The sequence below is a fragment of the Zootoca vivipara genome, chromosome 7, assembly GCF_963506605.1.
Source record: "Zootoca vivipara chromosome 7, rZooViv1.1, whole genome shotgun sequence".
NCBI lineage: Eukaryota > Metazoa > Chordata > Lepidosauria > Squamata > Lacertidae > Zootoca > Zootoca vivipara.
In genome coordinates, this window is record NC_083282.1 from 58,562,465 (window position 1) to 58,588,714 (window position 26,250).

Genomic DNA, 26,250 nt, shown 5'->3' on the forward strand with positions numbered 1-26,250 from the left:
AAGTCTAACTTTAGGCCTGCTGGATTTTGTAAGAAAGAGCCTCGTTCATTTATTATCATGAACACTTCGCATCTGATATTATTTATTTATAGAACACCACTATCTAGAGGCCTTAAATGGGGTCAGGCCCCCATTTGTGAGAGGTGTTACAGTTAAAGTCAGGCTCTGAACAAAGCATGCCATTATCCAGAGTGGAAAAAGGCAGGCAGAATGGATGATCGGCATCTTCATTTTGCCAGCTAAGGCAGTAGCTTTCCATACTACACAAATAGCAGCTCTGGAGAGAGCACTGTGCTCCCAATTAAGAAAAAGTGCCCAAGGGGTTAAAAAAACAAACTTCACCTGTGCTCTCCCACTGCATCCCAGTTCTGGTGGCTCCTATTTATCGTCTAAACCATGCTAAACTTACTCCAGGAACAGAAAGGAGTAAGTTTACATCATCACCATCAATTAATTCATTATTCACAACATTAAAAAACACATTTTTAGTCTCAATAAATAAATAAAATAAAATAGCAGATCATACACATTTTATTGTGGATTTTAATTACACATAATTTTTTAAATACTTAAATCACTTAGAAATTAAGAAGAAGAGGAAGAAGAGGAGAAGGAAGACATCACACTATATAGCTGCAAATAAAATGTTTTACAGTAAGTGTTTTAAGTGCAATATACAATGTGACACTATAAGGCGATGATGAGCCTTATGGAAAATTCGATCTATTTTTTTTATAAAAAAACGCTTAAAAAAGCATTTTCAGAATAGTTTTTGTATGTCTTTTGAGCTTCCAATTTTAGTGTATAATAGAACTATGGAGTATAATTCTAAAGTAATCCAACAATTCAAGGGTCTGGAACATTTCCTTAGCAGGGAGAAATTGTTGTACCAATGTGGGAACAAGGAACATTATGGGCAGATTGCAAAGCATAATAATCTCAATGAAGGGCACAATGTACTCTGGAAGGTACTATGCAGAAAAGCCAAAGTACCACCCTGGCATTTGACCAACCCTAATGGCTGGCAGGCAGCTCTATTGGTACTAACAATGGAATCAACATATAGCAATGGCTATGTTTTAAAAGCTTCAGCAAACGCATTCCAGGGTTTGGGCCAGCCGGGATGTACTGGATTACGACAGTAATTAATGCAGGATAAGGATCTCCTGCATCCTTTTTTTTTTTTGACAGCAGATCCTATATTTATGCTCTTCCACTGATTCTCTAACACAGAAGCAGTAATGTCTATAGTAAAATGTCTATATGCCTGCATCTTCCTGCCTCTAGGATAGTTTGTTTTATCACTCTTGGTTTATGACCTAACTCAGGCCTGAGAAAGATGGCATCTGCCTTTCTAGGCATCTATTTCCAGAAATGCAAAGGGCAGTAATCAAAAAGGGGGGAAAGGACTATGTATCATGAGGGATACAACAGACTTGCCATAAAATAAAGTTTGGCTGCATCCAGCTTGTGCCCATTTAATATGGCCATAAATACCCGGCAGAGGCTTATATGATGAATTTGCATGCTCAATACATGTAATAATTTTGACTATGGCCTTTTATATTTTCCTCCATGCTGCTGGAGCAGCACTAGCTGGCAGCATTCAGGAACGATAACAATAATCCACAGCACACTTGATCAGAAACCAAAACAGCAATTTAGGGAAGCATGCTGTGTTCCAGAATAGCTTTGAAACCAAGACCTGCCCACAGCTACTTCTGTCTTATGTTTGCCGGGAATGTGCTCAGCTTTTACACCTCTCTCTCTCTCTCTCTCTCTCTCTCTGTGTGTGTGTGTGTGTGTGTACAGTGTACACACATACACGCACACACACACATAAACCATTAAGCTGATGAGGTTTGTTGGGGGGTGGGGGGTGGAACTGCAGCATATTATCAGGATCTTTACAAATTCATCATGCTCCATTCCTCCAGCAATGAGAATAGGATGGCAAGATCAAGAATAATTTTTAATAACCAAGCCTTCCACTTTGGACCTGCACAAGCCTGTCTCTCTGAATAGACAGACAAGGTCAGAGGAATCCAACATGGTACATCTTCCAGGTACTATTGGATGCAAGTCCCAGCAGCCCCAATGAGTATGGCTAGCATCTAAAGGGCACACATTGGCTACCCTGGGCAAGGTCTTTGAAACAATAGGCTTGTAAATTTTTTTAGTTTACCTACACAGAAACACACAGTTCATCTCCAAATATGATATAAGTGTGCATGGTCACTACTAAGAAGGATGCAAAGGGTGAGGGCCACCCTCTATTTTCAAGTCCCAATGGGAATTCAGCAGCCTTACTTCAGCATGGTTTGCCTGAGAGTTTTTCATTACCATTTGACAAAAAAAGAAAATATGGATCTTGAATTGGACACTAGGCTTTCATCCTTGAATCCCTGATGGATTTGCTGGTTGGTAGAAACAGAAAGAGCAGAAACTAGTGCTTACCAATCAAACCTTAAACATTTATAGTAGAAACTGATATAGAGAAGAGACTGCTTTGTAGTCACAACAACTTCTTTAGGACCACAGGTTTGCCTTCTTTCGGCAGCATTTTGTGTTATTGACATCGCACTAACCTGGAAATATGGGACAGAAGCAGGTACTTTGATACAGCAGACACCTTTTTCTACAGTTTCAAAGTATTGCACAGGTTGCACAGTCTGTGGTGGTCTTGCATTTTCTGTCACACACACTGTGGATGAACCAACACAGGCAGTGGATCATAATGGGATGAAGTCATAAGCAATCTAGATGCTTAATGAATGTACTCCTGTCCCACATCAAAACCACAGTGCTGATGTGGCTTGGGAGAATCAGGCAGGGGGAGAAATGATATTTTACATTTGTATTATGTTGAGAAATGTTATTTTTACATGCTGATGTTGCAAACCTCCCTCTAAACCTCAGGAATAATATTCTGAATAAAGAAATACTGTAGCTGTGCTACTCCCCACCACCAAATTAGTACAATTATATCATTTAAAGGAAGCAAGAACCCATGAGTGATTCAAAAGGCATTCTCTAATGAGAACCTTTAAGCTGAGCTTGGAGAAAAGGGAAGAGATACCGTAGTAGTATTATTTACCTGTGTAGAACAAATGTTTTATGTTTGCCCATGAAACGTTCAGTATTGCCTATAACTGAAGACATGGTGTTAGACTAAAGGATAAATTCTCTCTCTTTTTAAAAAATTGCATACTGATCCTTTCTCAGTCTCCACTTCTTATGTTTTTAAAAGACACACACAGCTAATTCTACACTAACACATCCACCACAGGTGCATTTTGCATGCAGGCATGTGTAACAATTTTTTTTTAAGAAGGGATGGAACTCATTCAATCTGGCAATCAATTTCCTAAGGTCTAGGAAAATGTTCAACATGCCTTGAACATCTGTAGGCTTTGCTCCAAATGCTGTCTATCTGGTGCGTATTTTGAACTTTCACGGGCAAAAATAAAATTCTGTTCCAATAAGAACATATGGAAGAAAAGGAAATTTGTCTTCAGCAAAAGCAGAGTGAATATGTGGAGAGGCATGAGGGGGACGGAAGGAGGATAATTTAAACATTATGAAGAACACCTTGGCAACCATTCCTTTAATTACATTAGTGCTAATCAATTTTCATTGTGATGGGATGCCTGCACGTTGGCAAAATGAGCTGCTAGCTAAAAGATGTGGAAACACCAGCTTTGTTCCATCACACAATGTGCTTGATTCAGGAGAATTGTGTGGGATATATGAACAGGTGTAACATGGCACAAGTTTAGAGGGGCACCAAAAAGGAACTTGAGAAAATACGTTCTACTTCATAAGGAGCTTTTAAGTAAATTTATAGTTATGTTGTCCAGTTATGACCATGTAAGATAAGAAAGTAGCAGAAATAGTGAAGAACTAGTAGAAGCTGTCTAATTTAATCCATGCTATTCAAACATTCCTGATATCAAAACTTACACAACCAGTAAAAGGGTGGTCACTTAGCCACTGACAAAATCATAGCAGAACCCCTATGCCAACAGCTGCTTGTCCTCAGGTAGTTTGCACATGGGAAATTCCAGAGTCAGTTTAGGTAAAGATCACATTATTGAAATATCTACAAGAACATCACTTCCCTAGATTTTCAATAAATGTATTGCTTTTTAAAGTGCCCATAGGCTATAAAAACTTTAAGAAGAGTCCTGGCAAACATCACCAAGCAACGGTCCTGTGAAGCTGTGTGAACCAGTCTTCCCCACTGGTTCCCTGTCTTGCCAAAGGCAAAGTGGTTCTTTTTAAATGAGATTCAGAAGCAATACAAAATACACAAGTGAGTGAGAAGATTAAAGATTTTATTCTAAAACAGCAAGCAATGTATACATACCAAGCAAGCACTTCAATCTGCCACTTGGAAGCCCTCAAGAAGCAGTGGAGCGACTCCCCCAGGTAGCCTCAGTTTGAACGGTTCTGCAACTGATCAGTCCGTGCATGAGCTTCAAAGAAACTCTGCCCAAACCATCCACTTTTATAGATAGCCTGTGTGGCTCCCAAGACTGGCTACATGCAGATCATCCATTAGCCGCCCCCTCCCAATGACTCACTCTCTCAAAACAATGTCCAACATCAAAGAAGGTACCCAGCATTATCCTCCAGAACTGATTAAGGCAGCTGTGTGTGGGGCTTCACCTCCTCCCAACATTCTCATGGCATTAAAGACTGTTCTCACACTATCAGAAAACTTAACAAGAGCAAGGGAGGGGAAAAGAAGAGAGGCATGAAGGGCTCTGTGTTAGATCACTAACTTCTCGATAAATTTGGATGCATTTCATACACGCATTTTCCATACATTCCCCTACTAGGGTTCTGAGCTTGTGTGCTCCAGTGCAGAGTGTACAATAGTCCTATTGGTTTTTTTAAAAAATGACAAATGTGCAGCACTGCTACTGCTTTTGCAGCAAGGCCATCTTTTATATGGGTGCAGCATATAAAACTATCATTAGGGTTCTAGGATAGTGCTGCTTTTGGTTATCTGCAAAGGTGTTAAAAGTACTGGGAGGCTTCTTTTATCCACATTTTGCTAAATTAATCATTTTTTGCAAATCTTTCTCATTCTATTTTAGTTATCACTATTGTCTGTTACGATTAAAATACAGTGATTCATCTTTATGCTTGGATTCCTTTGCCAACTCAAACATTTTTGAATAAGTCTTGTAATATTTATTCTATTTTTAAATGTTTCTGTTCCAAGTTTTAATGGGCACAATCAAGCTCCATTAAAAACTATGACACCATTGCTATTAAATTCAATGGGATGTGAATTAAGCCCATAATTTTGTGAGTCAATGAGAGTTAAAAACAAACAAACTCATTCTCAGCTTCCATTGCCATGAGGAAATACTTGAAAATGTGGCCTGTATCATGTCTAGCCTCAAGAATACCAGAAACCATAAAATCACTTGGAAAAAGAATCACACTTCACTTGTTAAATTCATTTTGTGATTTTGGAACACATGCTGATGATTTCTGATTGTCTAGTTCAAACCCCCCCCCCCTTTTAGGATTGGTATAAAATACAATTAGCGTGGGCAACGTAGGTAGAATAGCCCAAGCCATGGGGAATGTATATCTTCAAAGTAAATTCTGTAAAATGTATTGGCATTCATGTGGCAGTTTATTGCACATTTTTCATGGTAACTGCTATTGGATTTGCCTATACCATAGGAGAGTTCACAATCCTCAACAGTAATTCTATATTTAAAATGATTTAAAGCATATGTCAGCCAAAGTTAAGCACTTTCCATTCCAGTTGATTTCAATGGGAGAGTTAAGCACATGCTGAGATCTCAGCTGATGCAATCAATGTGACTATAGGGCTTAGACTGTATTTCTGTGGTGTTAGATGGTGGGCACAAATATTTTGGTGTAGCAAAAGGGCCAATTCCTTCAACTATTCCCAACAATGGGGAATATTCTGCTCAGTCTGAGAGTGAGCTTAAATGATGTTTGGAGAAAGCAATCTGGAACAGATAACAAGGGCGGGGGACTTGACGCCTATTAACTCTGTATCTCCTCACGACTGAGAATCAGAACCAGGAAATAAGGATGGAGGGAGGGGGAGAGTTCTTTCAGTACCTCGGACAGTTCCTTAGAAGCAGACAACTTGTTAAGATGAGTAATCCGTATTTCTTGCCTATTTCTCTCAGGTCCTGCTACATTATTGAGGAATGCAGCCTTCTAAAGGGAGAGCCCTCCCGTTTGAAGCCTAGCACTCTGTCAGCTCTCTGTTATGTCTCACAGGGTATTTTGCCTGTGACAGAGCATGTGATCAGTGGGGACAAGGATGCTGGCCTCTCACAGTTCACCCCTGCCTAGTCCCGGAACATGAATATTACTGTGGGAAGTAGAACCTTCTAGCAGATTTCTATATTCCAGTAGCCATGAAACTTTTGATCTGGACTTCCCTGCTCTAGGACTGGAGGTTCCCACAGCAGCTGCCTGGGTTCCTGACCAGCATCCAGACTTTCTCATTTCCCCTCAGGCCAACAGATTAATCAACAACAGAATAAATAACACCCAGGTAATCTGCATAAAAATTCAGCACATTCAAGTGAAAGTCATGACATTTGAAGCTAGCCAGTCAGCAGAGCCAGGCAAATGTGATCCCTTACTACTATTATTTAACTGTGTGGAGTATAAAGCCATTGTCCATTGCCTGCTTGGCTTATGAATATAGATAGCATTATGCACAGTGCATTGAAATATTCAATAGGTACATAAAGCTAACTGCACAGAGTCTTGGAGTTGTAATAATACAAATGTCTCAACAGAATCACATTTTAAAGGCTGCACGTATGGAAGAATTACCTCAAGCAAACAACAAGGAAAGGTAATAAAAACAAGAGCATAAAAGGCTTCCCTATCCAGCAAGGAACAGAGCCTCTCTTTCTTAGCAATGACTCACACACCTATTCCCTTTTGTTCAACTCTACATTGTCTTAAACTTGCAATCCAAACACCATTTACCTGGTCTAAACCACAGCGCCTAGGGCTTGCCGTTCAGAAGGTCAGCTCTTTGAATCCCCGTGACGGGGTTAGCTCCTGTTGCTCGGTCCCAGCTCCTGCTAACCTAGCAGTTTGAAAGCACATCAAAGTGCAAGTAGATAAATAGGTACCGCTCTGGTGGGAAGGTAAACGGCATTTTCTGTGCGCTGCTCTGGTTTGCCAGAAGCGGCTTAGTCATGCTGGCCACATGACCCGGAAGCTGTATGGCGGCTCCCTTGGCCAATAAAGTGAGATGAGCATCACAACCCCATAGTCGGTCACAACTGGACCTAATGGTCAGGGGTCCCTTTACCTTTACTAAGCCTCATTGAATTCCTTAGCACTTACGTCTGAGTCGTTATGGTTAGGATTGCGCTCTTAGTATTATTTCCTCCATTTCCAGAGTTGCAGCACAACTTTGCTCAGCCACTTAGCATTGCAAAGAATGTGAAGAAAGAGCATTCCTGGGTTCCTCATAGCAATCCTATCTGCTCAAATCTGTCCAATACTAATCTGAGGCTAGTAGCGGAAAAACAATCAGCCTAAGGGCATGGGGAGAACAAAGTTTGCTTTGCTCCCCTCAGGGAGGGTGCTCCAGGTACTACCTGCTGGGACACAGGCTGGTGAGGACAGAGCTAGAATGGAGAGACCAGTAGCACTTTGAAACAGCTGAGGATGCCTCCCTTAAACTGGCATGATTTTGCAAGAGTGATTCAAGTGCATAGTGGAATGTTAGGTTTGTGCAATGAATATACTGTAGATTAAAGTGCAAAATCTTCCTAGAACAACAAATCCACTTCAAAAAGAAGAATTTCTGTGGTTTGGAAAATGATGGGAAAATGCATTGAAAAGTGTGGGATGGATGAATGACTAACAGTAAGATGTATAAGTGTCCAACAAGCAAATGAGCATAAATTCAGGATGAATGCTCACTGCAGTATAAAAGAATGAACATATAATACTTGCCAAATAAAGCCTGGAAACACTCTAACTCTGTATTAGTAAATCAGGATGAACGCTCAAAAAGGAGGTCATTTGGAGGGGTCCTAAATTTGTTTGATCTTTCTCACCCTCCAGATATTTGATTGAGAACTGCTGAGCCAGGGCTGCATGAGTCTTTGGCTCTCAGCTGCACAAGTTTTTGGCTTAAGCCCCTTGTGGTTGAAATATTCCAAGACTCCAAATAATACGTGAATTTGCAGGGAAACAGAAAAACTTCTATCCATAGCCCTTTATATGAGAGAGAGCTAGTGTGGTACAGTGGTTACAGAGTGTCAGAGTATGAACAGATTTAAATTTGCCACTAAGCCAGGAAACTCCTTGGAGAAACAGAAATAAAAATGAGATAAAAAAAATCACATGCAGGACTTGCTAGGATTATTATCACAAATGGGTGAAAGGACAACAACTTTGCAACATAGAGAAAAATAAAAGGGGAGGAGAAAGAAAACAAAGATTTACAATAGGAAATAAACAATACTGTGGCTGTCCAAATTGCTAGTTTGTCACAGGAGAATTACATGATTTTACCAACACACACAAAAGCCATAGTTCTGCTAATTCTCTTGGCAAACTGGCCATATTTCATACAACATATAATTGATTATTTAATTGCCACAATGCATATTTCATGGCACAATGTCCAAGAATGAGGTAACTTCTCAGCTAAACAAAATATTTACTAGTGTCTGGAAAAGAGCCTGACTGAATCGATTTTAGTGAACTATGGCTGTCTAGGATTTCACTGGATTCTAAATACCGTGAATGGAAAATAAATCCAGATTTGTTTTATTTGTGTGTTTTTTAAAAAAAGAAGAAGCATGCAAATTAGTCAGCTTTGCATGATTTAGCATTTGCAACATATTGGTTATAGCAAAATTATGTTGTTCTGTCTGTGACTAAGGAAGAATTAGGGTTGGCATGCAAGATTTGCTATGTGCAATTTGAAGGACTGTGAAAAGTGGCAATATACTGTTGAAATGATCATTGATATAATCAGCATTAAATGCTGTGAACAGTTAAATGCCTTAAGTATAATAATAACTATAACTATTATTTATACAGTCATCAGTGTGCATGCACATAATTATTTGCTTCATCATTCATTTTAATTCTACCTTTCTTCCAAGAAGCTCAAGGTGGCATAACATTTTATTTTCACAATGTTGAGAGGTAGGTTAGGCTGATAGGTAGTGATTGGCCCAAGATCACCCAATGAACTTCATGACTCCAGCTGGGATAATAGCTCACAGCTCTTTAAAAAGACCCAGGGGCACCTGGTCTGTCTTTGAATGCAAAGTTCTGGTTCTTACCCTTAAAGAATACAGTTTCATAGTGTTGTAGATGTGAGGTAACTGAAACAACATTAGTTCACCTACCACCTGTAAAATTGACAACGACTTACATCTGATGGACTGTAGTCCACAAAAGCTTACATCTTAATAAATTTGTTCATCTCTGACCTGCTGTTGTTTTTTAATCAAAGGATTTGAAAAACTGGAAGCTTAAGACCTTTTGAATCAAGAGGACAAGACTGTTCATGTGGAATAACTGATAGAACATTTAGACTTATCTAATACACAATACCTGTCCATTCCTACTGGTACAAAAACAACTAGAATCATGCCATGGTATGAGTTCTTTGCTAACAATAAGGGGGGACCTATAAGCTACCTATACAGACTTTGTTTTTGTTTTTTCTAGGGTGTTTCTGTGGCCCCTGAGCACATGCTGTTGCAGTGTGTGGCTCTAAGTTATCCTAGCAAACTCATTTTTCTTATGGTAGCAGGTATAAACAGCATGATGGCAAAATTATACACACACTTCTCCATGCCCGACAGCACTCTGGCCTTCATTTATTCTCAATCACACAAACACTGTCCTCCACTGACAAGCTGGATGAAGGGCACTTCACTGATTTATTAGCTATAATATGACACACCACTTCTTGGCATGAAAGACAAGATTGATTTTTCACCCATGAACCAGGCAATCTACCCTAGTCATTCCATCTGCCCTGCTGTGACACGACAGGGGACACGACCCCAACATCAGGAATGCAAAACATGTGTGGATCGGTGTGGTGGTGGTTCGGGCTGGGATGGATGTAAAAACTACATCTTAATGGAAGGTTAACTGAAACATAATCTGCAAAGCTAAAACGAGCATTAGTTCACCTATCACCTGTAAACCGGTAATACGCTTTTCATTCAATAAATTCTTTCTAACACGTTGAGATGGAAGGAAAAGACCTAGTAACCCAGGTGCATTTGCTTCTAGTCTCAGATGACCACCAAGGAGCGCATCAGTTTAAGTACAGGTTTCCCTTCATTACCTTCGGCTGCAGCCAGAAGAAAGCATTTCCCAGAAGAATATCTACATGCTATACTACTCCAACAATAGGATTCTTTATTCTAATGAAGGCCATCACATTGCACTTTAGGCAAGGATATATCAAACAAGAGGATATGGTTAGAAAGCATTAGAGCTAACTAAATGTCATTTGAAACCCAGATACAGCAGGATTAAATTAGTTAGGCTCAGATTGTGCCCAGTCCCTTAAATATTTGTTCCCATGACTCATGCTAGCAAAAGTGCAACTTTTAAAGCTGACCTTTACTGATGGGGTAGAATCAACTCAGGCATTCGGTGCTTTTAGTAAAGCAAAGCATTATTCTCCAGACAGAGGGACATTATATCTCTAAATGCATAAGCAGCAACACATTTTCTTATTTTTAAAAGAATATATCTTGGCACCATGCCATTAAAGCAACCAGCTCATTGGAATTCAGATTTTGGCATCAAATATTTTCTCCTTCACAAAACTTCATCAGATGGCAGCTGGGCAGCTATAAGACTGTTTGTAAGATCACGGCAGACGGTTCACATGGAATTAATAGGAACCATGCAAGATCTCCACAGTGGCTTGTTATGTGTCTAACAACAGGACAGTAACTTGTCCCTTTATTTCCCCAAAGCTCCCCCCAACACTGTTCCATCCAACTTTCATCCAATATCTATGGAAAACCTCTGCAGACTGTCTCTGTTATCCATGGAATACCTTCTGTATATTTATGCATATAACCCCCCCCACCTACCCCACCCAAAAGATGTTTCCCCGCTCTTCTCTGCTTCCTTTGTGGATCCAGCTACTGGTCTTGGAAAATCCAGCACTAAATGTGCATTATCAATCTAGACCCCCTGCAAAAGCGACAAAAACAGGGGTAAAACTGACAGTTTTTATTTTCTGCCTTCAATGTATTATTATTATTATTATTTATTATTATTATTATTATTATTATTATTATTATTATTATTATTATTATATACTGCCCTTCATCTGAAGACCACAGGGCATCTCACAACATAAAAATACAAAATGAGAACACAAGATACATAATAAAAACTAAAACCAAACCAATAACACCTCCCCTCCCACAAACACATTTAGAAGGAGATAGAATGTTAATCAGCCAAAGGCTTGGTCGAAGAGAAACATTTTTCCCTGGAGCCTTAAAGATACATAATGATGAAAGTTGTGTGCAAAGGCTGCAAAGTTTTCAAATATGTTTGCCTAGGCAAGCAAAATGACAGTGGAATAAGTGGGGCTTTCCCCTTGCAAACCTGTCCATAATCTTCAATATGAGAACACATGGTCTAGATCTCAGATCCTCCAAGTGTTCCAATTTTCCAGAGATGTGCCTTATTCAGGGAAGCTGTCCCGGTTTCTGATTTGACCCTAGAATGTCCCACTTTTCCTTAGGATGTCCCTATTTTCTGTGGAACAGTGTTGGAGGATATGGTAAGATGTCCCTATTTTCATTGGATAAATGTTGCAGGGTATGAAGTTATCTGACCCCTAAGCTGTCTGAAGGCAATCCTGTATAGGGAAGTTGTTTAATGTTTTGTTGGGTTTTTATATATGTTGGAAGCTGCTCAGGGTAGCTGGGGCAACCCAGTAAAATGTGTAAAATTATCATTATGGAATGGGATGTTCCTATTTTCATCGGATAAATGTTGGACTTGCAGGGTGGAAACCAAGAGGAAATAGCTTAGTACAGACTTGAAAGAAGTAAAAAGAGAGGAAAGCTTCAAGCTGGCTGGTACACAAACAGATTTTTATTTTATTTTTTAGAGATAAAATGTCCTGTGTGTTTTTTTCTTTCTTTTAAGTCAACATCACAAAAATTCTTCTGGAGCCTAATTTATTTTGCCCTTATCTACTGAAACAACTTTCTCATGATCCCCCCCCCCAGGAGAATAATCTCAGATTTTGAATCACTGAGCAAACAACTCCAAGCCTTCTTTGACTTGTCCAAAGTTTTCTAGTGACAGAATTTACTCAGAAGTCCATTATTGTTTCACCTGCATAGAAACTAATGCAAATCTATCAGGCTGCAAAGGATTTGTTTTGTTTTAAATTCACCATGGGTACCATTTTCTAGAGTACATAAGTGGTTTAAGGGTTCTAAATCTTAGTAAAAGGCCCCTGGGACTTAAATAAGTGCATCCCATCACTTTTGAACCTAAGAGTTGGCCACTTTTGCCTTTATGCCATGTGTAAAATTCAGCTGAAACTGTCTTATTTAAGTGTGCATGTGGAGACATGCCAGAGAACTACTACAGCCCATAGTAAGAGATCCTCAAAAAGTAATACACCAATAGTGTCATATTGTCCTGTTCCAAACACCACAACAAAACCTCTATCCCCTTGCCAGATACTTAGCTTTTGTCCACCTCACTCCTTGCTTCAGGATAGCCAAATATCCTTCTGGCATTTGACATGGATAAAATTTGGCCTGGTCCCTGGAGGGTCCAGCATTCTCTAGACTTGTCACAAAAATAAAGCTCCCCCATAGGCTGGTTGTAAACTGTAAATAAACTGCCGACACTGGCCTTGCCCAGCTTCCAAAAGCCCAGCTCGCAGGGCCCTCTGGGGCTCATAAAACAACAAAACAAACAGCAAGCTCACTAGCAGGAGTCTGGGAAGCGAGCCAATCTCATTATAGGGGAAGCAGCATTAAGCTCTCGCTCTTTTAAAGCAGACAACGCCCCCTCCTTTCCTAAAGTCAGTTATAGCTGTGACTGGCTGGAATAAAGTAGTGTGGAGAATAAGGGGGGGCAGGGAGAAGGGGCTTTGTAGACAAAGAGGGGACAGCACCCAATGACATGTCTCTAAATGTACGTGTACAGAGCTTTGCAATTTGCAGCAGAAATGAAGTATTTCCAAGTGTCCAGAACGGTCAGGCTTGAATCACCATGACAGAATTTCAATTTGCAAAAGGAGTCTGGGTTGACCATAACCCACTGCTAGCTTTTCAATCTTAGACAGAGCTCTCCTTAGCTTTATGGAAAAGCAAGAGGTGCTCCAATGCCAGGAAGTTAATAAATACGTTCAGTTTGATTTTACACAGCAATGTAGCTGCTGGAAATAAAGGTTTGCAACCACCCAGAATGATTCACAAAGGGAAAATGAGCAAAGTATTTATGTGATTTTTTTTTTTTGCTACCATAAGATGCCTTCCAGAAAAGTGGCCCATTGCACTCATCAGGGCTTTACAAATTTTGGTTGGCTTTGTTGCAGAGCCCAGATGTGTGATTTGCCATCAATCTTGCCTCTTCTTCTTGAATGAAGGGCCAGCATCCTGTCTGTGATGGCACACTGAGTTTTGGAAATGCTCCAAGTGCCGCCAAAGCCCAGAAGTCCCTCCACTTCTCTTTACTCCAAGCTGATGTGTAAGGGGATGAGGGCTCATCCGTATCATGATCACCTTGGGCAGTTGCTCTGAGCTGAGGCAAGGGGGTTATGTTGCCCACGCTCAGCTGAAGGATTCCCATAGTGATCGCAGCAAATGAATTTATTTGTGGAGTCCTGGCATGGATGCAGCACACCTTTCCAGTCCCCAACCTTAAGCATAGCCTATATCGATTATAGGCTATGCAAAATAAAAAAAATTCCTTCCAGCAGCACCTTAGAGACCAACTAAGTTTGTCATTGCATGCACACGAAAGCTCATACCAATGACAAACTTAGTTGGTCTCTAAAGTGCTGCTGGAAGGATTTTTTATTTATTTTGTTTCGACTACATCAGACCAACACGGCTACCTACCTGCAACTAGATTATAGGTTATGTAACAGTATTATCTGCTCCTGGGACATTTTAAGATTGCCATAACCAGCATGTTTATGGATTACACTCAAATGCACATTTGGTTACGATATGCACAGCCTGTGCTGTTGTGTGTGTGTGTGTGTGTGTGTGTGTGTGTGTGTGTGTGTGTGTGTAAAATTTCACTTAGGTCCCACCTTTCCCTAAATGAACTCAAGGTGGTATGCATGGTTCTCGCCACTCCTTATTTTATTCTCACAACAACCCTTTGAGGTAGGTTAGGCTGAAAGACGGTGATTGGCTCAAGGTTACCCAGTGGGCTACTTGGCTGAGTGAGGATTTGAACCCTGGTCTCCCGGTCTAATCCCCTTCATGGATCAATGCCTTGTCGTGGCGAAGGGGCTTGAATAACTCAGAGAAGCTATGAGCTATGCCATGCAGGGCCACCCAAGATGGACAGGTCATAGTGGAGAGTTTTGACTAAACGTGATCCACCTGGAGAAGGAACTGGCAAGCCACTCCAGTATCCCTGCCAAGAAAACTCCATGGACAAAGACAACAGGCATATAAAAGTTATGACGCTGGAAGATGAGCCCCTCAGGTCGGAAGGCGTCCAACATGCTACTGAGGAAGAGCGGAGGACAAGTACAAGTAGATTCAGAGCTGATGAAGCGGCTGGGCCAAAGCCGAAAGGACGCTCAGTTGCGGATATGCCTGGAAGCGAAAGGAAAGTCCGATGCTGTAAAGAAAAATATTGCATAAGAACCTGGAATGTAAGAACCATGAATAGAGGTAAGCTGGATGTGGTCAAAAATGAGATGACAAGAATAAATATCGACATCCTGGGCATCAGTGAACTAAAATGGAAGGGAATGGGTGAATTCAGTTCGGGTGACTATCATATCTACTACTGTGGGCAAGAATCCTGTAGTAGAAATGGAGTGGCCCTCATAGTCAACAAAAGAGTGGCAAAAGCTGTAATGGGATGCAATCTCAAAAATGACAGAATGATCTCGATACGAATCCAAGGCAGACCTTTTAACATCACAGTAATCCAAGTTTATGCACCAACTACCGGTGCTGAAGAAAGTGAAATTGACCAATTCTATGAAGACCTACAACACCTTCTAGAAATGACACCAAAGAAGGATGTTCTTCTCATTACAGGGGATTGGAATGCTAAAGTAGGGAATCAAGAGATAAAAGGAATAACTGGCAAGTTTGGCCTTGGAGTTCAAAATGAAGCAGGGCAAAGGCTAATAGAGTTCTGTCAAGAGAACAAGCTGGTCATCACAAACACTCTCTTCCAACAACACAAGAGACGACTCTACACATGGATATCACCAAATGGGCAGCATCGAAATCAGATTGATTATATTCTCTGCAGCCAAAGATGGAGAAGCTCTATACAGTCAGCAAAAACAAGACCTGGAGCTGACTGTAACTCAGATCATCAGCTTCTTATAGCAAAATTCCAGCTTAAACTGAAGAAAGTAGGAAAAACCACTGGGCCAGTAAGATACAATCTGAATCAAATCCCTTATGAATACACAGTGGAAGTGAGGAACAGGTTTAAGGATTTAGATTTGGTGGACAGAGTGCCTGAAGAACTATGGATGGAGGCTCGTAACATTATACAGGAGGCAGCAACGAAAACCATCCCAAGGAAAAGGAAATGCAAGAAGGCAAAATGGCTGTCCAACGAGGCCTTACGAATAGCGGAGGAGAGGAGGCAAGCAAAATGCAAGGGAGATAGGGAAAGATACAGGAAACTGAATGCAGATTTCCAAAAAACAGCAAGGAGAGATAAGAGGGTCTTCTTAAATGAGCAATGCAAAGAAATAGAGGAAAACAATAGAATGGGGAGAACCAGAGATCTGTTCAAGAAAATTGGAGATATGAAAGGAACATTTCGTACAAAGATTACCATAATCAAGGACAAAAGTGGTAAGGACCTAACAGAAGCAGAAGACATCAAGAAGAGGTGGCAAGAATACACAGAGGAATTATACCAGAAAGATATGGAGGTCTCGTACACCCCAGGTAGTGTGGTTGCTGACCTTGAGCCAGACATCTTGGAGAGTGAAGTCAAATGGGCCTTAGAAAGCACTGCTAATAACAAAGCCAGTGGAAGTGATGATATTCCAGCTGAACTATTTAAAATTTTAAAAGATGATGCTGTTAAGGTGCTACACCCAATATGCCAGCAAGTTTGGAAAACTCAGCAATGGCCAGAGGATTGGAGAAGATCAGTCTACATCCCAATTCCAAAGAAGGGCAGTGCCAAAGAATGCTCCAACTACCGCACAATTGCGCTCATTTCACACGCTAGCAAGGTTATGCTTAAAATTCTACAAGGCAGGCTTAGGCAGTATGTGGACCGAGGACTCCCAGAAGTGCAAGCTGGATTTCGAAAGGGCAGAGGAACCAGAGACCAAATAGCAAACATGCGCTGGATTATGGAGAAAGCTAGAGAGTTCCAGAAAAACGTCTACTTCTGCTTCATTGACTATGCAAAAGCCTTTGACTGTGTCGACCACAGCAAACTATGGCAAGTTCTTAAAGAAATGGGAGTGCCTGATCACCTCATCTGTCTCCTGAGAAATCTCTATGTGGGACAAGAAGCTACAGTTAGAACTGGATATGGAACAACTGATTGGTTCAAAATTGGGAAAGGAGTACGACAAGGTTGTATATTGTCTCCCTGCTTATTTAACTTATATGCAGAATTCATCATGCGAAAGGCTGGACTAGATGAATCCCAAGCAGGAATTAAGATTGCCGGAAGAAATATCAACAACCTCAGATATGCAGATGACACAACCTTGATGGCAGAAAGTGAGGAGGAATTAAAGAACCTTTTAATGAGGGTGAAAGAGGAGAGCGCAAAATATGGTCTGAAGCTCAACATCAAAAAAACCAAGATCATGGCCACTGGTCCCATCACCTCCTGGCAAATAGAAGGGGAAGAAATGGAGGCAGTGAGAGATTTTACTTTCTTGGGCTCCTTGATCACTGCAGATGGTGACAGCAGTCACGAAATTAAAAGACGCCTGCTTCTTGGGAGAAAAGCAATGACAAACCTAGACAGCATCTTAAAAAGCAGAGACATCACCTTGCCGACAAAGGTCCGTATAGTTAAAGCTATGGTTTTCCCAGTAGTGATGTATGGAAGTGAGAGCTGGACCATAAAGAAGGCTGATCGCCGAAGAATTGATGCTTTTGAATTATGGTGCTGGAGGAGACTCTTGAGAGTCCCATGGACTGCAAGAAGATCAAACCTATCCATTCTTAAGGAAATCAGCCCTGAGTGCTCACTGGAAGGACAGATCCTGAAGCTGAGGCTCCAATACTTTGGCCACCTCATGAGAAGAGAAGAATCCTTGGAAAAGACCCTGATGTTGGGAAAGATGGAGGGCACTAGGAGAAGGGGACGACAGAGGACGAGATGGTTGGACAGTGTTCTCGAAGCTACGAACATGAGTTTGACCAAACTACGGGAGGCAGTGGAAGACAGGAGTGCCTGGCGTGCTATGGTCCATGGGGTCACGAAGAGTCGGACACGACTAAACGACTAAACAACAACAACTCCCGGTCTAATAGTCTAATCATATCTTCCTTACTGTTAAGCTGTAATATGTTGTACTTGAGGTTAAGAGCATTCACTCAGTATTTGCAAAAGCAATATAGAGACCCAGCAGGTTTGTGATGTAGCCAGAAATAAGGAATCTGTGGTCCTTGCAAACACTGAAATCCTCAGAGAGAAAGAGACAGACTAGTCCAAAGAGTTTCACAGGAATGGGCTAATTAGCTAATAGGAAATAGCACACCACCAAAGGAATGTAATGTTTCCAATAATGAATCCTCAGAGGACATGCAGATAAATTTAGAAAAATGATACATTCAGCATCCCGACTTTTTTTCTAGCAGGGAAATCCCCACAGGGCAAAAAGAAAGGGAAGGAAAATCATTCATCTGGAGACTTCGAGTAATAGCTATGAGGTGGCTTGCTATACAATCAGAATTCCTGGCTTTTCACCCCCATTGGCTCAGACTGGTAATCAAAGTGGTGACCCTGTAAATTGTGTTTAGATTTTACAATGCACTTCTCCTCCACAATGCTTTAAGGCAGGCAGACAATTGTGTTACTGGCAGGAAACTGAGGTAGGGAGCATTCCATCCCCTGAATGCTACCGTGTTTCCCCTTTTTTAAGACACCGTCTTATATTTATTTTTCCTCAAAAAAACCCACTATGGCTTATTTTCAGGGGATGTCTTATTTTTTTTATTAAGTATGGTACAGCAATCTACATTTATTCAATTATAATTGTGTGTTCGCTTATTCCCTAATTGGTAGCAGTCCTAAACATACCTTACTTACTTCAACTAAGACTCACTAAGCTCACAGTTAAACATGCATAGGATCCATCTCAATTCTTGTCATCAGAAGCATTTCCCCCTTCCATTCTTTGGGAAACAAATAGAGCCTCAGTGCCTTGTTCTGCCCACAGCAGGGATGAGATGCAAGCAAGCAACAGCCGACCCACTATTTTAGGAGGGGCAGAAGACATTGAGATGGCATTATATATCTTGCCCAGAGAATCTAGGCACTATGGCTAAGCAAAGGGTTGAGGCTTCCAGCTGGAGCCCCACCACATTCTAACCTTATTTAACGGAGGAAACTTTCCTAGGCTCCAACAAGGCAGTTCGTCCTGAACTCTTCTGTTTAAAACAAGAGGGACAGAAGCCAGGAAAGCTCCCTCAGTTTTGAATCACACATCTTAGGAACCGATTTATTTTTTTAAAAAACGCCCGGATCAGATGGCCCCAAAATATAAAGACGTGCCGCTTCTTCTTCTGCGTTTCCTTCTAAACACGCAACAGAGGGGCTGCAGAGTCCCAGCCACTTGCAGCGCGATCCTATGGCACCTAACTCAGAAGAAAGCCCCGTGGAGTTCAGCGGGGCTCTGACAGCCAGGGACCAGCTTTTGGCTGCGATCCTGCTGCTGCTGCTGCCGCCACACACATTTCACCTGGGGGTAAAGCGCGCCACTGAATTTGCAGGATGGCACTGTGCGCGAGCGAGGGGACGAAAGTTAACTGACCCAAACGGCAGATCCCCAAACCAAAGCGCACAGTCGGATCAAACGCCTGCGCCTCCTTTTGTGCATTGCTTCCTCCCTCCAGCCCCGCAAGAGGGTTAAAGGCAATAGGGCAGCCCAATTCTATGCGGAGTGAACCTCCATCCGCCTGCGCTTCAGTGTGCGGGACCCGGGAGCGGAAGACGCTGTAGCAAGGAGAAGAGGCAGCGATGGCAAAGGGGGAGGAGGAGGAGGCGGTGGAAGTGGCTCCAGCTTCACCTCCTTTCCTCCCTCGCAAGGCTTCTCAGGAGCTCCAATGCTAGGCAGAACCTTGGGCCAATGATTATATACTGTAGGTGCAGAGTTGCAGCCGGACGCTGAGTGCCGCTTCCCGGCTCCCCCCCCCCTGCGGTTTCCCTGCGGGCTGCCTCGATCCGAGGCCAATCAGGCTCCCGCATTGCTTCGTTAGATCGCCTTGAAAAAAATCAAAGCGGGGAAATGGCGTAGGCGGCGGCCGCTTTTGCTCTCTTTTCATCCAGTTCCTCGTCTAAATGCTTTCTTCCTCGTTTTCACTCGGGTTCTTCAGCTTTCCTTTAATTGCTGCTGCTGCCGCCGCCATTCTTATTGTGCTTTTTACAGCAGAGTGGATCCGGCGGCCTGCTGGGTCGGCGCCAATCAGCGCTGCGCTGAGCACCGGATCGAGGAAGTGGCCTGCAGGGTCGGCGCCCAGCAGCGCCACACGGAACACCACCTCCTCAATCCAGCATGGTGCTGCTGGACGCTGACCCTGCAGACCGGCTCCTCGATCCGGCACTCTGCGCAGCGCTGCTGGGCGCCGACCCTGCAGGTAGACCTATGGCTTATTTTCGGGGTATGTCTTAAATTTTACAAAGTTTAAAAATCCTGCCCTGGCTTATATTATGACTACGGCTTAAAAAGGGGGAAACACGGTATGGCAAAGTGTTATTGCTTTCAATAGCAGGTTAGTGTCCCATCCATTGTTAACAGCCTGTCTTTTTTCCCTGTGTAAACACAATTTTCTGAAAGCCTTCTAGATTTTCCAAAATTGCTGCTAGCAACCCTGGAAGAAACTCCCCCGCTCCTCTCGCAGCAGAGTAACCAATGTCTTATGAAAGGGCAATGAATAAAATGGTCACAGCCCTAAGATCAGAGACACATGAAGGTCATTAATATCAATAAAACACAAAGTTGTAATAAGATATGCTCAGCCAAAATAAAATTTACCAACACTGTCTGATTTTTCTAGGATACCCTTTGCAATTCTTCCCAACTAGCTCCCTCTTCATCTGATTAATTATTTAATTTATTACCTTTATCTCCTGCCTTTCCTCCAAGGAGCTCAAGGTGGTCTTCATGGTTCTTCCCCTTATAACAACCCTAAGATTAGGCTGGCTGACTAGTCCTAGTCCAAGATGATAACCTTTCCAGGTTTTTTTTTTATAACAAAGATAAAATCAACTAGCACAATAGCCCTGAGATCTAGTTTTCTGGCTTACCTGGGGCACCTCCCTCTGCCCAGTTTTCAGACTGATTACCCACAACAAACTAGGGGAGAGAATGTGATTTCATTTAGTAAGGTGATAAGAGATGCTCCCCCACTTTTTAAAACTTTTTTTTACATGATTGTCAACTGCCCTATAAAATTAGATTGATATAGAGGCTGTGTCCCCCCTCCCCCCCGAACAAAGTAATAATCCAAAGTAGAAACACTACAGGCTGGTAATTCGCTCCCCCCCCCCCCGAGCTCCTATCATGGTGATATGCATAAAGAGAGAAGAAGGAAATGCCTAAATCAGGCTTCCTCAAACTCGGCCCTCCAGATGTTTTGAGACTACAATTTCCATCATCCCTGACCACTGGTCCTGCTGGCTAGGGATCATGGGAGTTGTAGGCCAAAAACATCTGGAGGGCCAAGTTTAAGGAAGCCTGACATAAATGGTTGCATCTGGTGTGCTGGAGTGGAGATTAGCAACCACTAAGCAGCAACCAAGGTGGCCAGGGTCCACTTCACAGAGTAGAGGAATCTTGTCTTTTACAAGGTCAGAGTGTTTGTCTGGCTAGCCCAATACTGTCCACTCTGGCCAGCAACAGTTCTCCAAGGTCTTTCTACCTGATTGCTTAAAGAACACCACATACTCTGCTCCTGAACTATGAATCCTCCCCCTCAGTGGTACTTAGTGGCAGTGTTGTCTTACTACCCTCGCCTCACCAGCTGCCATTACTAAAAGCACACAGAGTTTTCAGCCCAACAACGGAACTGCTGCTGTCCCACTTAAGACTTGGACGTTCAATTTGGTGGTAACATGTGATGGATTGGTTGGAGAAGAGAGTAAGGCAGGTCAATCTTTAAGTGTACCAGTAAGGTTGGCAAGTTTGCAATGAACCAATGCAGCTGACCCAACTTCTCTGAGGTGAGTCCACTCACTCTGGGGTAGATTGCCCACTAAGTATGAATGTGACTAAGGATGCCCTTAGTGCACCAATTCCCACCCTACAGAATGTTGATAGTGCTGCTGTCTTATCTACTGCACAATATCAAAAACTGGAAGGTATGTAAAGCACGATGCACCAGTAAAGCTAAAACCATTATGGAGTAAGAATAGCCAGGTTCTAGGACACATCCACTAATCCTCTGTGATGACTCTTTGTCAACCCAATCCCTCTTGTTGGATGGCTGGCAATTTTAGTGGAATAGTAAAACGAAGCAACTTCAGATCAGGCACGCATGATGGAGAATTCTGTTACATAATAATAGTATTAAACAGCACTCCAAATAATATCGTCTTTTAAACGCCATGAAGGATTAGTTTCAGTATATGTTTGGGATAAATTAACCAGAGATTTAATATAAATTCCCAGCAAATGTTTGCAGACCTCTGGAACACAGGAGGCATAAACACAAAAACCCATCCCCTCACTTTTTCTACTCTGTGACTGCAGTAAAGCCAAACACCATATATAGAGCTACTCTGCATCGGAATCGTAGATGTTTAAAAGGCCTCCACTACATAAATGCCATCGGGGATTAAACCAACCCGGAAAGAGCATTCCTTTAGTAATCCTACATAATTAATGGGACACAATTCTACTTGGTATATTAAACAGCTAACATGCAAGCACAAGCTGCTTGCTTTAAGTGCCTTTAAAGCAAGGCCTTCCCCAGCCACAAATGCAGTACAACACACTCACCACCCACGGTCTACTCAACCAGGGTATCTTTGCAATGTGTTATCCTGGAATGCAGGGTTCAAAGCTACAGATGAATGGGCGGGGGTCGTTTATATAGTGGTTTATGCCAATAGCAGTACACAATGCTTCTAGTAGTCTATTGGAGTCTTTACTAAGTGCAGTACTGGAAGCAAAGGAAGCAATTATAGAGTGATAAACCATTTCCTGCCCTGGATTTCAAGCAGCCAGGTACTACACATGAATACTGAGAAGTGTCTTACCACCTTCAACGAGCTTATTCGTGGATAAATGTGCATAGGATTGTGGCCTAATTAACACTTAGTTATGAGTAAGCCTGAATACATAATTATATGGGAACAAGAAACTTCTTATTATTTATTAATATATTTTTATCTTTTCCTTCCTCCAAGTTGCTCAAGGTGGTGCAAATGGTTCTCCTATCCCTGTTTTATCCTCTCAATAAACAATTCTATGAAGTAAGTTAGGCTGAGAGATGGTGACCAGCCCAAGGTTTTCCAGTGGCCTCCCGGGTTCGGAGTAAATGTGCATAGGATTGCCCTGCCCTGAATGGCCAGTTTAGAATTTTATCATTTGTCAGTGTGAGATTGCTCCCATGTACCACTTGTCTGAAATGCTTTTTAAAATTCCACCCTTGGATGAGAACCTAGGTGTTGTTGTTTAGTCGTTTAGTCGTGTCCGACTCTTCGTGACCCCATGGACCATAGCACGCCAGGCACTCCTGTCTTGCACTGCCTCCCGTAGTTTGGTCAAACTCATGTTCGTAGCTTCGAGAACACTGTCCAACCATCTTGTCCTCTGTCGTCCCCTTCTCCTAGTGCCCTCAATCTTTCCCAACATCAGGGTCTTTTCCAGGGAGTCTTCTCTTCTCATGAGGTGGCCAAAGTATTGGAGCCTCAGCTTCACGATCTGTCCTTCCAGGGAGCACTCAGGGCTGATTTCCTTAAGAATGGATAGGTTTGATCTTCTAGCAGTCCATGGGACTCTCAAGAGTCTCCTCCAGCACCATAATTCAAAAGCATCAATTCTTCGGCGATCAGCCTTCTTTATGGTCCAGCTCTCACTTCCATACATCACTACTGGGAAAACCATAGCTTTAACTATACGGACCTTTGTCGGCAAGGTGATGTCTCTGATTTTTAAGATGCTCTCTAGGTTTGTCATTGCTTTTCTCCCAAGAAGTAGGCGTCTTTTAATTTCGTGACTGCTGTCACCATCTGCAGTGATCAAGGAGCCCAAGAAAGTAAAATCTCTCACTGCCTCCATTTCTTCCCCTTCTATTTGCCAGGAGGTGATGGGACCAGTGGCCATGATCTTGGTTTTTTTGATGTTGAGCTTCAGACCATATTTTGCGCTCTCCTCTTTCACCCTCATTAAAAGGTTCTTTAATTCCTCCTCACTTTCTGCCATCAAGGTTGTGTCATCTGCATACCTAGGTGACCACAGTTCAAATACCCACCCAGCTATAAAGCCATGCTGGGTGAGCTTGAGCAGTGGCCATACCTCAGCCTAACCTACTGGTTGCTGTGAGAATAAAATGGGGAAGAGAGAGAATCATGTGTGCCACCCTGAGCTCTTTGGCAGAATGGTGGGCTATTTTGTTTATATAATATAATAAAAATGTTGCCCCGCTGGTATCTTGTACTATGTTGCATTTTTATGCACAGGTACCAGGCTGCTTTCTGTCCATTCAAAATGAAAACTGGTACCTGCCCAAGACAGGTCAAAATCACCAGCTTTTTTATCATTCAATGGAAAGGAATGGATCAATGTATTTGGAGACTGCTGACAGTAATTTAGCAATGAGCTTTGACATGGATATATGGAATGGAAAGTCCAACTTAATCACTGACTCCTAAGTTCCACAAAACAAGGCTTTTCTTTAAGGGCAAAAGGAATTTGGACTATTTCTTTGCCTCAGGCAAGTAGCCTTTCCTCTGTGATGCAAACAGGAAGGAATGTTATCTAATGAAGTCAATCTATCACACAAAGGTCAGTAACAAGGGTGGAAGGTGAGAGGCAAGACTACATTCAGAAAAGCAAAGCTTACCTCAGGCTATGGGCTGCCCAAGAGGCTACCATTGCCAGTTAACCCGCTCCCTTCTCAACAGAGAGAGGAGATATTGTCCAGTCCAAAGCAGGACTTTTACTAGCAAGCAGTAGGAGTGCTATCAAGAGTGCCTGCTCACCAGGCTTTGGTAAACATACAGATAGTATTTCCAAAAGAGATTAAAGATCAGTTCTCAGTGCAAATCTGTGGCCATGAATAAATGGATGAGCCTCAAATACAGTGCAACACGTTAATTCTTGGTAGTGGCATAACTGTGAAACTACCCAACTGTGATTTTAATATTGAATACCTAAAAACACCACGTGTTAAAAGCCAGCTAACTGATGTCAATGCACAGGTTTGCACTATTTCCCTCCTTCTCCATTTACTACTGGAGCTTCTTACTGTATGGTAGCAAATATCTCCCTTTTCTTCCAAGACATCCATCCACACTCATTGAGGAAGTCAGCCAGCCAGCTAGCCACACTGCACAGCCCACTTTGGTATTATACCATTTCTCCCACTGCTGTCTGAAGCACCACACATGCTTAGGCTGTGGGAGATGAGAAGCATGGCACTGTGTTCCTGACAACTTCTGAAGGTAGAACAAGCTTGATATGACATGACACTTATCAGTGCTGCAATGGGTCAATAAGCACTCTTCAATGAATACAGTCAGCAAGGAGACAAGTGGAGAAGGTACAGGGAGGAGGAGCTGCCACAATGAACTGAGCAAACATGACACATGAATCCTGTCCCACTAAGGTCTTTGATCACAATAACCTTCGGGGTGACTTGAGAAGAGCAGAATCCAATCCCATGAACATTTGTATTCCAGAAGTCTACGTTGACAGTGAAAAAAAGCCAGCAAGAGAACATAAATGATGGGCACCATCTAGTACTGTTAAAATCCATGTTCACTGCTCTGCCAAACCATCACTAAACAGACACTCTGTAAAGGATGCCCTTTCACTCTCTCCAACTGAAGACATTTTTGGACAGTTTCTTGCTTCCTAAGCAACCAGTAAAGAATCACATTTCTATGTGAAAGAACACATTTCTTAAAGTAACAAGTACAAACAATTTTGGATGCCTTGCGTATTGTCTAAGGCAATCCTTGTGAACATCCAGATGTACCTCTTACATGGAACTGCGGGAGAAAGTGGTTATTAAGCAGACCATGCAGTCTCAGGTATATTGAATTGCATCTCCCCAGGAGAATGATAAAATCTATTTTTCCCCCTTTGTAAAGCAATGAGAACTCCACAAGAATCTGTGCATGTGTGAGAGTCTTTACATTTCTAGTGACTTTTATATCTCTGTAGTGCTTTTAATGGCTGGGCTTTGACTTTAGAGCATACCTGACAGCAAATACAAATTACACTTACCCGTCTGATGGTTTCAAGTGTACCCTTTTTATTTTCAAATTACATTTATACTTATCAGTAAACTGGCCTCTACAACTATTGGAAGCCAGCTATACTCTCCAGCAAAAGACAGAGAAAAGAAGAGATATGGTCTTGAGCTCCCCAGAGCCAAAAGAACAAACTTACCTTCTTCAGCTTGCCACTCTTGGTGCCCACGAACACCACACTGTAGCCATTGTAGACATATGAAGTGACAGAAGTCATCCGATCACGGCTGGATGTGTAAAGAGTCACCCCTTCTACTGGTATGGAACCTCCCAGTGGCTGGTTAATGTCCAATCCACAGAAGTTGTCATCTATTGGGACTGGCTGAAAGGGAGAAGGCATTT

The 26,250-nt window shown here is 42.2% G+C and overlaps 1 protein-coding gene across 5 annotated transcripts in view; it reads right to left on the bottom strand.

Moving 5' to 3' along the window:
• The window catches only part of PLXNA2 (plexin A2), a 417,253-nt gene that overhangs the window by 342,723 nt on the left and 48,280 nt on the right, over positions 1 to 26,250 (bottom strand). For all 5 annotated transcript variants that reach the window (XM_060277140.1, XM_035123148.2, XM_060277141.1 and 2 more), the window contains exon 3: positions 26,048 to 26,230. In XM_060277140.1, the coding sequence (XP_060133123.1) occupies positions 26,048 to 26,230 (183 nt within the window). The remainder of the gene's footprint in view (positions 1 to 26,047; positions 26,231 to 26,250) is intronic.